At 39.9% G+C, this 14,040-nt stretch overlaps 1 protein-coding gene across 2 annotated transcripts in view; it reads right to left on the bottom strand.

The window, feature by feature from the left end:
* Positions 1 to 10,492, bottom strand: part of tubgcp6 (tubulin gamma complex component 6) — a 29,748-nt gene extending 19,256 nt beyond the window's left edge. Inside the window, exons 1-10 of one of the 2 annotated variants that reach the window (XM_020078969.2) lie at positions 10,182 to 10,482; positions 8,922 to 9,727; positions 8,603 to 8,766; positions 8,136 to 8,343; positions 6,999 to 7,157; positions 5,921 to 6,042; positions 5,709 to 5,772; positions 5,498 to 5,607; positions 5,218 to 5,309; positions 2,548 to 2,687 (exon numbers count right to left, since the gene is read on the bottom strand). In XM_020078969.2, coding sequence (XP_019934528.2) covers positions 2,548 to 2,687; positions 5,218 to 5,309; positions 5,498 to 5,607; positions 5,709 to 5,772; positions 5,921 to 6,042; positions 6,999 to 7,157; positions 8,136 to 8,343; positions 8,603 to 8,766; positions 8,922 to 9,707 — 1,845 coding nt within the window. In that variant the 5' untranslated portion in view covers positions 9,708 to 9,727; positions 10,182 to 10,482. Of the gene's footprint in view, positions 1 to 2,547; positions 2,688 to 5,217; positions 5,310 to 5,497; positions 5,608 to 5,708; positions 5,773 to 5,920; positions 6,043 to 6,998; positions 7,158 to 8,135; positions 8,344 to 8,602; positions 8,767 to 8,921; positions 9,728 to 10,181 lie in introns of both variants that reach the window. The other variant, XM_020078968.2, reaches the window with a different exon arrangement.
* Positions 10,493 to 14,040: the final 3,548 nt, after the last annotated feature.

Below are 14,040 nucleotides of genomic sequence, written 5' to 3' on the forward strand. Positions count from 1 at the left end.
AACCAGCAGAAAAATCATAAGCAACTTTTTGATAATTTCATAGCACCAGAGCCATTTTGGCACATGTGACCAAAAGTGCAATCAAAAATGTTCCTTGGTTGCGTTGTGCCCTGTCTCTGTATATTTTAACGTGTCGCTTCCTCAGCTCATCTCCTCAGTGGATTTTACACTCACACACACATGCCCCGGTCTGGCCACGCCCCCACTCACTCACTCACTCACTCACTCACTCACTCACTCACTCACTCACTCACTCACACACTCACACACTCACTCACACAAACAGTGAAGCAGAGATAAGAGATAAGAGGCGGTGAACAAGGTGGTAAATGTCAAACAGTAGCGACAAAAAGTGTGAATACAATGTTTCCATGACTACCCACCAATACAAAAGGAATAGTGCCGCTGCTCCAGGATCAGAGCAGAAGTATTGTGTGCTTCCTCCACAATCCACTTTACACTTTAACAATAAACACCGACACTAATCACAACTTGTTAGGCCCTGAGCAGTACTGAAGTTTACTATACGAGTTTATGAGACACTAAATAAATGTAACAGTGTCTCTTCACACACAACCCGACAGAGACGTGCAGACACACAGACACACACATGGTTGTATGTGGTTTATTTTACTAATGTTCTATGTGGTTGGGGTGACTGTGGCTGAGGGGGTTGAGCAGTTGTCCTCGAACCAGAAGGTTGGTGGTTCCATCCCAGCCTTCCCCATCCGCATGCTTAAGTGTCCTTGGGGAAGATGCTGAACCCCAAATGGCCCCTCATAGATGTTGAATTCACTAATTGGAAGTCGCTTTAGTTAAAAGCGTCAGCTAAATGACATGTCATGTTTTTTTAAATTCTAATTCAAATGTCAGACTGAATATTATTTTTGTAGAATTAAGGTTCATTGCTCTTTGACAGGGTGTACTTGCATGATTATGCTATAATAGTATCATTATATCAGTGGTATAGAATGGTTTAAAAATGAAAATGTTATTGAGACAGGCCAACCTTAATATTTGTAAGAGTGCACCATGTTAAAAGTTTCCTTGTTCAGTTTACAGCTTTGGTTCTCTGAGAATTTCTTTCATATCCAGAAAAAATTGGTGTTGTACAATGAAATATCCTGAACTGAATCAATATCAAATTGGAAATCAAATCGAATCGAGACCTTATGAATCACAATTCAATTGATTATGGGAAATCAGTAGCGATACCCAGCCCTAGTTATGAAATTACCAACATATATGGGAACTGTCAAGAAAAGGTATAATAGGTGTATTTTTGCAGTGCCAAAAGGCGCAGTGAAAATCTTTGGGTACATCTAAATTATGTGCTTGTGCACCTAAATGAAAAAGTTAGGAGCACCGGTCCAATGTCAAAATTCCAAGAATGTTATGATTCTTTTCTTAAATGTTAAAAGATTATTGAACAAATTATAACATTTTATTTAATTAAAAAAAACAACTTCAAATCTTCAGCTACTAACGATGATTATTAGCTGCACTGAAATCATCTGAAACATCTGGATACTGTGTCTCCTCTCACCACCATTTCTCTCAAACACTTTCAACACAACCAGTCAAGCAAAATGGCATTAAACCCTGGAAAACTGATTCCTGTTAAGAGTGTTTTTCTCTCCACTGTTGCCAGGGGCCTGCTCGTTGTGGGAACTGCTTGGTTTCTCTCTATAAAATTGTGAGGTTACTCTGCCTTGACATAAAGTATGTTGTAATTTGAATTGCAATGACTCTCCTGCAAAGAATGACGCACTGCAATATTGAATCAATCTTATTTTCTTGATCAAATTATTATTATATTTGTCTATGAAATAACAATTCTAAATTGCAACAGCTTTACTGGGTAAGTTCCCCCAATAGTTTGTTGATACTTTGTCCCAGTATCTACAATAATACATCAAACAGAGCTGGGTTGCTTTCATGCACCACATGCTTTGAATTGAATGTGTGCTTTTTCAATTGATGCCAGTATGTTTCCATCAGTTGTATAATTTAGTCGAATCCTTGTATTTTTATGTTTGTTTTGTGTTATCTGTACCTGCTTGTATTTATATATGAAACAGTTTTACTGAATTGCTTCCCATCTTGACCAGGACTCCAGATATTGTTTCTAAGTAGGACCTCCCATATAAAATAAATTAATAAAATAAAAAATGGTGGTCCTAGCTTTTTAAAGGCCAAGGTAGCATCTTCAAATGAACAACAAAGCTCCACATTGACAGAAAGCAGAACAGAGTTCAGAGTTGAAATGTCTGGACATCAATACAACAAACGATTGTATCACAGTAGTCATGAAGGTTCATTGTACATGGATAATGTTTTGCAATAGCCTGTCCATCCTAGTCTCAGTATTGATAATTTGTCCCACCCCTCGCAGGCACTATGGATTTCACAATAGTGTGGAGTACATGTGCATAATATAATATTCAATACGCAAGAAGAAAACACAGCTAATTTAAAGTGAATAAATAAAAAATATAACTAAGGATACATTTGCGTCATCTGCCTGTATGAATGTTCACAACAAACCTGTGGGCAGCAGATCTTCAGGAGGTTGATGGTTTTTCCACAGACGTACACATCATTGGCAATGTGTTTGAGGAAGATGGGAACACAATCCTCCACATCCTTAGAGATCAGAGTGTAGCCTTGGATCCAGAAGTGTTTGTCTGCAGAATTGTAAAGAGGCCTGTTACATGATGTTCTAGAAATTAGACCGAAGCTTTCTGCTGGCCCGTAACGCCTCCGATAACAGTACAACTCTCACACAACTGAGGTACAGAGAGTAATAGTGGTGGCGTAATAGGCAGGAGCCTGCGCTGGGCCTAAAACTTTCCCTTATTAGTATGACTTACGGGCCATGGCAAAACTCTGGCTGCTTGAATTAACACTTGGAAATTGTTAGTGCTTAGCTCAGTGATCCTAAGCAAAAAGCATAAGAGAACATGAATGCACTGAGCTTCCCGAGCTCTTTACAGAAAGCCTGCGGCTTGCCAAGAAAGCTTAGCCGCTGATTGCCTCCCTGGCCGACGGACTTCGAGCAGAACAATGACATTTGTATGTCCTCCAAAAAGCAGGCGCGAGAACTGCAGAGGTTCACTGCAGGAGTTGATGAGGTGTAACCGATGAGCAAATGAACCTCTTAGCCAGACGCAGCCGAGGTGACGGTCTGACCTTGAATGGGGTGTTGCATGACATACAGTATTTGGTCAAGCTGTAATGATTCATATAAAACTATATTTATTGACTACTGTCAAAATGAAGCAATTACTGTGTGTACTTGTTTAGGGAACACAGTTTAAACAAAATTATTCTATACTCACATATTAAAATTCACTAATATGAGGCTGCAGCTAAAATATATTTTCATCATTGAATAATCTGACATTTACTTTCTCTATTAATTGTTTTGTCTATAAAAAGTTAGAAAATGATGAGATAGTTGGCTGACATATAGGTGACACTTTTAATACTGTTTTGTCTGACCAAACTGTGTAAAACAATAAATTCAATGGATATAAATAATAATAATGTAAAAATAATATTTGTTTATGTTAAAATATGGCAAAATTCAGGCTGTTGGTTAAAATACAATAAAAAGTATATTAAATGAGAAATCCATATCCGCAACTATCTTGATGAGTATAAAAAATGACTATACCTACTGTATATTATTCATTTTGGTGACTTTAATATTATATTATTATATTATCCAAAATGTTTCAAACAATGTCCAAAACCACAGAAATCTCCAGTTTAATTCAAGTTAAGGGAACATTCCTTTTGATTAATTTTTAATTGAGTCATATCCGTTTTGCACGTGGCTTTGCGCATCTCCGCTATAACTTCTGCTACCCAGTTAGCCAGTCATCTGTTTTCTTTTCCTTCAACAAATAATTGTCCCTCGTAATAGATCACGATTATCCATTGCCATTTGCTGCACATCCTGTCGCTGAAGCTCTTCCAATAAAGTGCAAACATGAAACCAAGTGACCCAAGAAGATTAGAAATAGTGAAGACAACAATTCCCATAATACCACATGCTTCACAATGTCATTGTCCTTTGTTATTATTTTGACTGAGAGACCTCTAACGACCGAAGTTACATAAGCTGCTTTCAGACATGGGGGGGGGGGGCTTCTAACACACCACAGAAGCAAAAATTAAGAACAAGAAAACATATACTTCTGGGTGAAAAGATGTCGAGAGAGTTTGTGGCAATAAGAGCAGACACAGGTGTCTGTGTTGTTAAGATCTATGCAACAGCGTTAATATCTCACTTCCTGCCCCTGTCTGCTCCACCTCTCATCTGAGCGATTTGTTTCTGTTGTAAATGTGCCTGTGCCAATTCTCTGAATTTTACTCGCAGGTCTCGTCTGAAAATGGCTATATTGTTTTACTACTTTTGGACCATTAGACAGACAAAACATGGGATTTTGGGTTGAGCTCTTTATCTGATGTTTTTTGAGATCAAATAATAAACCTGTAAAAAAAATAATCAGCAATTTAACTGGTAATAAAAAAATAATGGTTAGTTGCAGCCCTAATTGTATCACTCAATAAAGTTTGAATGCATCTACATATAAAACAGTAAATATTAAAATCTGGTCTTGGTCATGAAAAACTATTTAAGACATGAAAAAGGACATGACATTGAAGAGCAGCCTGACCAAGGCAACAGAAGCTGTTCAGTTCCTGCAGAGTGCAGATGGGTGTGTCTTTATCTGCCCTGTAAGCCTCATCACCTCCTGTCTCCACTTCACTCTCCTGCACTCCTCAAGGAGTTGAGTCATTAATTGGACTAAAAAAATATTCAGCCAGATTAGATTTGTCAAGGACAATTACAAGAAAGAAGAAAAAAAAGAATTTATGTTATGAGATGTTTTACCCTGCTTGCTGTGCCAACTGAAGAGAATAAAGGAACAGTATTAATTTGTGTTTGTCCCTGTGGCTTACTGAGCGGAGATGGCTCTGGTCCCCACAGCTGTGGTCGCTGATTCTGTTTCCTACTGATTATCATCCAATAACTTCATGACGTCCTTTATAGACACAAGGACAAATCCAACTAGGCAATAAAGTCTGTAATGAAATCTATTTTTTTCTGTTAGACAATCTGTCTGCCAAGGCTTTTCATTTTCAGAACCTGCTGACTGAAGCCAAAGTGTTTATGCGACAGCATGTGTTTGTGTGTCGACTCACCTCTGAAACTGAGGTACTCCTCATTGACCTGGATCATGAATTCGCCATGGACATCCCGGAACACGCCACTATACACCCAGTCATACACAAACCTGAGTGAAGCACAGGGAAAACAGTCACACATCATCCTGACAAGTCTGTCGAAAACAGATCAATACAGCAAGTTCCACTGATCAGTGAAGTAAAATCATGTCCTTGGGTTATATTAGTGGGCAAGGTCATTATTGGGTCATATATTTGGTTTTTAGGGCACGTTTGTAAGAAAAGCTCAGTGACTGACCTTGTGTAAGGTTCACAGCAGCTCTTCAGCAGCGACAGCAGGACCGGATAGTTCACGTTGCTGCAGTTATGCTGTGCTTCATTGTACAGGTAGGACAGCAGTTTAACACCCTGAGGAGAGCCACATGGCACTGAGCTGACACCCGATCTGATAGGCTAAACACAGCCATGATGGATGACATATTGCAGTTTGCAGATAAAAGAGCACTCACCACAGGGAAGGTAGCCTGGCCCACACCCAAAGGCCCGTCAACACAGCACAGCTCTGACAGGTACCTTAGATTAAAAGAAAGCAGAGATCAGATGATTTTTGCATCAAGGTCCTCACTGTCTGACACGACAGTATGGATGACCAGGTGAGGCTGAGGTTCAAAAGTGTGTCATGCAGGCTAGACACCAACAAAAGAGAAGGATTTGACCTCACCTGAGTTGGCGGCCAACCTTACGAAAGAGGAAGCTGATGGTCAACAGGCTGAGGGTGGGTGAAGTGCTGAGAACACAAGCTCTGTAGTAATGCAGGTACTTCCTGAGACCTCCTGTAAAAGCCTTTGAGAGAAACAGGTTTGTTGTCATCATCTCTGCAGATGTAAAACCAATGAAAAGGTCAGTTGATCTTGTGCATAGACTGATAAATGCTACTTTTTTTTTTTTTTATATTATGCATTTTGTACTTGAATGATGTACAGTTTTTTATTCATAAAGGGCATGAAGAAAAACCCTCTGACGATGCTTCCAATGTAAGAGATGGGGACAGTCCTAATTAATATAAAAATGTATTCAGTCTGAATTTGGTCATAATAAAGTGGGCGATAGTTTAATCATCCTCTACTCAAAAAGAAACACAAATGAGGGAAACTGTGCCATAAATGCTAACTCAGACTGCTGAAAGCTCATTTAAATTATACATTTGCAAATAGAAAAATTACATTGGATTTAGATTCAAATCACAGTAAAAGGAAATCTTTTGACGGCCAGTTTGTGCAGAAATAGAGCTGTCGGGAAAATCCAATATTGATAAGTGTAATTTGAAAAAAAAATAATTATTGCTATCATTAAATTTTAAACATATAATCCTTTATTTCTTCCAGTTGTGGTGCATTAACTATCTGGGTCACACTCCAACATGATAAGTTTTAGTTCGTAGGGTAGAATCAATAAATATAACTATATGCTGAGCAAAACTCCTCTCTCTCTGATTATGGCTCACATGGAATCTATTCTTTAATATGTCTTCATGGTGTTGGATATTATGGATGAGCTATGGATTTATCACAGCCACTTACATTTGTGTATTTCATAATTTCTTTTAGTAGCATAATTATATGCAATGTATAGCTTAAATTTGAAATGAAAAATAATTGATTTGTTTATGTGTATGCAAAGTATTTTTAAATGAAATGAACTGACACTTGTAGTATCTGTTCCCTACAGAATACACGTAGAGAAAATTAGGTGTAAGATGTGCAGTCTCAGTGGTATTAATGATGATTATACAAACATACCTGGAAGACTAGGCCCTTCTGGTCGGCACTCTGCAGAGAAAAGTTACTCAGCCTCAAGTAGCATGTGCCGTACTGGGCCACCTCCCTCAAGAGACGAGACACGCTCTCTGGAGAGGCTCCTGAGATGCACACTCCAGGCCGGACGTCAAACTGAACACTCTGGGAAGCAGATTACATATTTACAGATGGTGGCCAAACATAGAGAGAATAAGTGTACGGTCTAATAACATCCAATAAAATATCCTTGCAGCAAAGACGGTCTTACTTAAGCTCATGTTATTGAATTTTTGTTGAGATTGTCAGAGTCCCCTCCATGGTGATTTCTGAAGGTATGGTAGTGCATATATATCTGACTGAATTACATAGCCAGACATTTGTTATTTTGTCCTTCTCGTTGTTTTATTAGAGCTGGACAAGAATTCCTTCCGGGATGACAAAAACAATACAGACAGTATTATGCACCATCACACACCACAGCTTCAAAGATTACCTTTGAGTTAAATAAACACTTCTCCGACCGCCTGAAGAGGTATCTGACATAACACATCAAGAATTTGATGCATGACAATTTTATTTAATCACATTATATTGTAACGTTTTTCAAGGTATTGTGTCCATATTTTGTTCGAGCCTCCATGTTAATGATAAATGTCTGCTAGAGAAACAACGTAAAGGGCTAAGAGAGTAATCAAGGGATTTGTGATTCGATTTAAGTTGTAAAAAATAATTGGAATCTTCTGGAAATATAAAAACTTAATGGGGAACAATAAAGCAACAGAAAAGCTCTCTGGTGGTTGTTTTGGCATTGAGAATATTTTCATATATATCTTCATTTAATCTTTCATGACTCAAGTGTATGCTTGACACTGTCACATTTTGTCTTGTTTTATTGTTACAAAGTAAATGTGCATATATAAATCAACTGTGTCTCTTTGTTTATCAAACATGTATGAATTGTCTGTGGATTCTCATTCCCCGATTCCCTTTGCTCTAGTAAGATTCAGTAATTATATGCCGTCGCAGCGCTTTTATAACTTCCCTCATGTTTATCTCTTCGGTGTGACAGAGCCCTAAAACAACCATCATTTTCTTTTTATTGCATATTAAAGACTAGGAAATGAAAATTATTAAATGCACCTGGTTAAGAGGGAAGGTTGTGGACGCCACTCCAATCAGGACGTTGAGGAGGTTGGATACCAGTTGTGTCTGTGAGTCCAGTGGGAGGACAGGGGAGGGGGTACCAGTGCTCACCACCCTCATCTCCCCCTCCCAAAGACGATAGAGCTGGTCGAAGGCCTCCCTGCCTCCCTCAGTTAGGTAGAGAGACTCAGTTTTCCCTGGTGGGCTGGTGAGAGAAACAGAGTGGCATTCGGCATTAGTTCTGCTATATATATTGTGATATAAGTATTGAAGACTTCATCTAATTCATTACTGATTAATCAATATATCCAAAATAATCAATTGGTTGACCAGTGAGGAAAACAATGACATTATAAGCAAATTAAATAATTAATTACATGACATTAAAATCTTCACTGGGGAGTAATATGACAATGACAATGATGAAGGTGCTTTTTAAGTTCCGACAGAGACGTGGCACTAACCATCCCACAGACTCCCAACAGCGGCGTCTTCCGGGCTCAAAAGTGCGGACAGCCTCCCATATATCAATGTCTGGAACGGGGCTGGGCTCTGACTGAGAGTCTGGGGTCAGGTTGGACGAAGACTGGAAGCCCTCATCCTCAGACTGATCTGAACAGGAGGGGACCTGCAGAGAGATAATAATACTGACTAACACCTCTTTAATCAAACAATGGCACAACTATAAACCCTACCTCAGGCTGAACTAGGTACATGACAAAAAAGTCTCAAAATAAACAATGTGTAGTAGCTAGGATACTATCGTAAGCCATAGTGTCCTACCCTGATAGCCAGCCCAGTTACATCAATATTACTGGGAACAGGAGGCAGGTCCAGTCTTATATCTATGTCTGAAGTGCGAGTGTGCTGCAGTGCTCCAAACAGTGTCATCCTGGTCTCCTTCTCAAATCTTTCTTCCACTTCCAATTTGGTCCTCAGAGCTAACAGCCCTGTACCTGGAGGGGCATCCATCAACCTCTGAGTTCCACACAAACTCTCCAAAGTCCCCCATTCCTCCCCGCACACTAGCCCCCACGCCCTGGCCTCTAGCCGCTGAAGCTCTTCGCTTTGGTAGCCCCAGGGTTGAGGCCTCCGCAACACGGGCCGCTCTCGTCTCATGTAGTCCCTGTTGAAAGAGGTAGAGGGTGGAGGTGCAGAACCAGCTAGGTGCACAAGGAGCTCAAGAACTGCATCTATTTCCTTCAGGCCAGAGGACGATTCCTCCGGCAGCCTCCCAAGCTGTTCCTCCAACCTCTCTGCTTCCTCTCTGCACCCTGCCACCCGCAAGTCGAAACATATCATCAGGACTTTGTTTCTGGGCGGCGTACGAACTGTGGCACTCGGTGCTGAAGATGAAACTTTGCTGCCATCTAGAAATAGTTTGGAGAGCAGGGCACCGTAAGCACGCCTCTTGAGAGCTCTACGGAATCCTTCTCTTGAGACCCCACCCAGGGCTCGACGCTTCCATGATACTCCAGACAGGCTGCAGTCACACAGGGTGCCCAGCAGCTCAGTGATGCTGCTGCTGTTGTAGCTGGGCTTCATGGGGTGATTAGGGCTTGAGTACATGGTTCCACTGTTGCCTCAGCCTGTAGTAGGGAAATAAAATGATGTTAGTGGGGACAGTTCTGTTTCCTTTCAAAAGATGCTCAGCAGTAGGATGAAAGGTAAAAGGTCTGCATTTATAGAGTGATATTCTGGTCTTGATGAAAACTCTAAGCTCTTTACAGTACGGTTTTGCCATTTATCATTCACACACATTCATTCAGTGCATATATGAGCAGCACTTTCTCTATCACACATCTCTCATGCCACAGCTGTCAATACAACATCACAGTAAATGTTTAGCTAAACTTCAGACAATATCAGGACGGCCGAGCACATCCAGGACAAAGTTTTACCTTAGTTTAGATAAACAAGGTGCACCAGAGGCAGCTAAGCCAACATTTAGCTATGCTAACTTAGGCTAACGTTTAAAGCATCTAACTGCATGTTTGATTAGCAAACCAGTACCAAGCTCAAATGCTCTTTAATACGATTTACCTTCCTGGTTTGGTTTGTTATCAGTTGATTCAGGTGACAGCTTCAGGCTCGTATCCATCACAGGCGACTGCTTCCCATGCATGCTCCTGTTTGTTATTAGCCAGCTACATCTGTACCAACACGTTTCCGTGTTGAGTTCAGCTGTGGAGCACACGGAGCTCAGTGGGTGGAAACTCTGAGCAGCTTCTTCAGTGTCTTTAGCATCCAGGGGTTTCTTGATTCTGAGCTTTACAGCCAGTTTGTAAACCCCAATGTAGCTGTAGCTAGCAAGAAGCTAACTGTTAGCTTCATTCATCTGTCAGTGTCTATTGCGGCGCTACAACAGTTGGAACCCGCCCCCTTGAATATGATTGGAGATTAGATTATTCAGCCTGTGGCGATTGGTTCAGAGTGTAGCAGCGGCTGAAGTGATTGGTCGTGGTTGCTTGTCAATCAAACGAGGGTAAAACTGTTATTCGCCACTACGTATGGCTGCGTTCAGGTGAAAAGTAAAATGTGTAAATATGAACTTCGTACGGTGAATTTCAATTATAGCCTACTTGCAGTCGACATAATACGCTGTACTCGATTTAGTCTAAATAAGCAAAGAGATTTTTAAAGTGTGACTATCCTGCATTTCGAAATTTGATTTGAGGTCATAATACAACAGCACTACTGACGGGGATTGACATTTTTTGGGGTGACACTGTAACGTTAAGCCTATTATAGAATATAAAATTAAACATATCAACATCTAGCAGCTTATGTTTTTGCTGTGAGTAAGCAAACCAAAAAAATAAACACGATTTACAGAACTCAGCAGCTCAGTTGCTTTAAATTTGCTTTTAACAAAAAATTACTTCGTTGCTCCCATGGACAGTTAATGCATCATCTACGTATTTAGAAACGCGGGATTTAGAAACTCGTGAATACTCGTGAATCTACAGCGAGCACACAAGAGACTGACTGTGTTTGTGGAGGTGAGAAGCATCTGGAGTTTAAGTTAATACCCTATGGTTAACACTCACAGGTTCTTGTTTACCGACTGAATAGACACCTGATCATCACTGTATGATCACATTTTATTACATACATTTACTATGGATTACTATTTTCTGGAGTTATTTAATTCACATGAAGGACTCAGTGGTCTGAGAAAGATGTTGTTTCAAATAAACCTATCTACCTTACTACAGCTCCATCCCCTGACCAGCGATGCACTTTGCGTAATCGTGCTCTAGTTTTGTTCATTATATTAAAGGGAAGTTAAACTGAGGTGAAAATGATTAGTCTTCATTTTAATTTGAGTTGAAGCTCACTTTAAACTTCAGAAGTCTCTCTCACACACACATATCTCTTTTATTAGAAAGGAATTTCTCCAGAAGATTAAAGTGTGAGCAATAACTCTGTACCTAAGAATGAGACAGATATGAAAAACTGTGAACCTATCCTTCATTAAGACACTATCATCCCACAGATCTTACCAAGTATGCAGCCCATGAATTCTGTTGTTTTGTTATATGATAAAGTCAAATTGGAGACATCTTATCCATCCATTATGTACCAGATCAAAAATTCATTTTTACAATTACTCTTCACCCTGGGGATGCTGCAGGGTGTAGAGTATGGTCAAATATGAGAGAAAGTGCATAGAGATAGAGAGAAATATGCTTCAAAGAAAGCTAGAACTCAAATAACACACTAAAAGCCTCTCAGATAAAAGTAGCATTTAAAAAAAAAAGGACTTTAAAGAAATCTTTGAGTTAGCTGACCTGGTTTCCTCAGGCAGATCGTTTCAGAGCCTCAGGGCCTCTCTATGTTTCTGAAATGGCCAAGACCTCTGACCGAGGTACATGTTATATCAAATTGGAGATTTTCCACCTGAGCTTGGAAAATATGGCCTCAAATACTAGAACCCTGTGATCCTTGAGAATGAGCAATAACATGTGTTTATTACATATAGCATTGTTAAGCATGAAGCATTTGGAAATCCTTGAATGACACTAAGTGGTGCACCAAGACTCAACAGTCCTCTCATGAGACGTTTAAATTCACTAGATCCACATTTTTATATGGATCTGCACCGAATTAAACACACTCATAAACATCAGTCCTCTAGAAATGCCTGATTCTTTTCAAAAAGATCCATGAAATACTCTGAACCCAAACACCCAAACCCAAAATGATAAATAAAGCTAAAAAACATTTCTAGAATCTGCCCACTAATCTGGATCCATACTGCGTCCTTCCACCAAGTTTAATGGTAATCCTGATAACTAATACACAAACACAGACAAAAAACATAACCTCCTCTGCAGAAGTTATTATTATCCTTAATGTGGAGCCATTGTGCAAATAACTTTCCGAATTTCTGTATTTACACTGTATTTTTATTCTTGTACAGAATGCAGGTTTTTACCTAATTAATTAAACTATTTTCTATCATTTCAATTTTTCTGGTTGTATTTGTGTTGCTTGTTACTTCCCTACCTCCCACAGAACTGTCTTTAGATAAATCAGCCTGCACTCACTGGACTCTTAGCCCATCAAACTCTCTCATTAGGTGAGCAGATCTAACCACCTGCTGATACAACCTGGGTCGCTGTTGTTTGAAAGAGTTTCAATTCAAACCAATCATGCAGGTCCAAGCCAGTTAAAATGCAAGTTAGCCTACTTTAATTTGCTCTCAGGTTACCACTGAGCTTTGAGAGGGCTGGCATCAGTCAGTGGCGGCTTTTAAATTATTCATCAGAACAACTGTTTAAAAATGACACCGAACCATCATTGTTTTTATTTCCACCAACTTCTCCTCCTCCTCCTCTTTCCCCCAAGGCAGAGGAAATCAAAGCCAAATCTCATTAGAAGCTTTGAAACATGTGGAGGTGAAACACAACCTGCTGGTAAACACACAACTATCTCCCTCTGAAGAAGAGGCTGGCTGCTGAGTGTGAAACATCACAGGCAAGAGAACAGAAGTCTGGCAACATGCAGATTTTAACCTAATTTTTTTATTGTGAGGGAGCCCTGCAAAAAGAATGAATTTAATACGATTACTCTTAGTAAGTGCTGTAGCACCAATTTCCAGAGTTTCAAAGGGCATGGCTATTTAGATATCACAGTGCAGTGCACAGCACATAATATTGACTGTACCGAAATGATGTAAGCTGGATGTCTTAATAGAAATATCAAGTATAGTACTGCCTTTGATTTCCCACCAGTGATCAAGGACGGCGTACAAGATGCAGTGGTTGCGATAATCAAGTCTTCCTTTTGCTGCATCAATGATCTGCTCAGTCAGAAGATGGCAGTTGCCGGCCCCTGGTCTGTCCCTGATGCCTCTGCCCCCGCACTGGGGAGGGTTTGTTTAACATTCAGATGAGGCAATTTTGTCTTTCATTTTCCTTTATTTCCAATTTCATTCTTAGCTGTCAGCACTAAATTAATGTTTTCGCAGCAATTTCTCAACCTTCACCAGCAGTGACAAGAGATGCCGTACGGCTATTTACATTATCTGCTCGTTCTTGGGAAGCCAGACCTTGGCTTCTCGTTTGTATTCCAAGCCCCATGACAGGAACCTGATGTGGCATTTGGAGAAAAAGCATCAGCCATCATGGGGCTGCACTGCATGAGAAGACTGATGCTATTGAGAAAGTCATTTAGGGTCATTATATGCAAGATTGTCTGTGATTAGAAAAAAAAGAACCTGTGAAGTTCAAGCACTTAGCCCTCTTTCATGAAGTGATTGATTGGTTTGAATGGGAGATAATTTTCATAAATCCACCTTTTACTCTTGTGTGTGTATAAGCTCTTCAATGCATCTACGGCCCTGTAATGAGCTGTATAAATACCAAAGTCTCACAGCAAATATTCAATTCACTTC

The sequence above is a fragment of the Paralichthys olivaceus genome, chromosome 7, assembly GCF_024713975.1.
Source record: "Paralichthys olivaceus isolate ysfri-2021 chromosome 7, ASM2471397v2, whole genome shotgun sequence".
NCBI lineage: Eukaryota > Metazoa > Chordata > Actinopteri > Pleuronectiformes > Paralichthyidae > Paralichthys > Paralichthys olivaceus.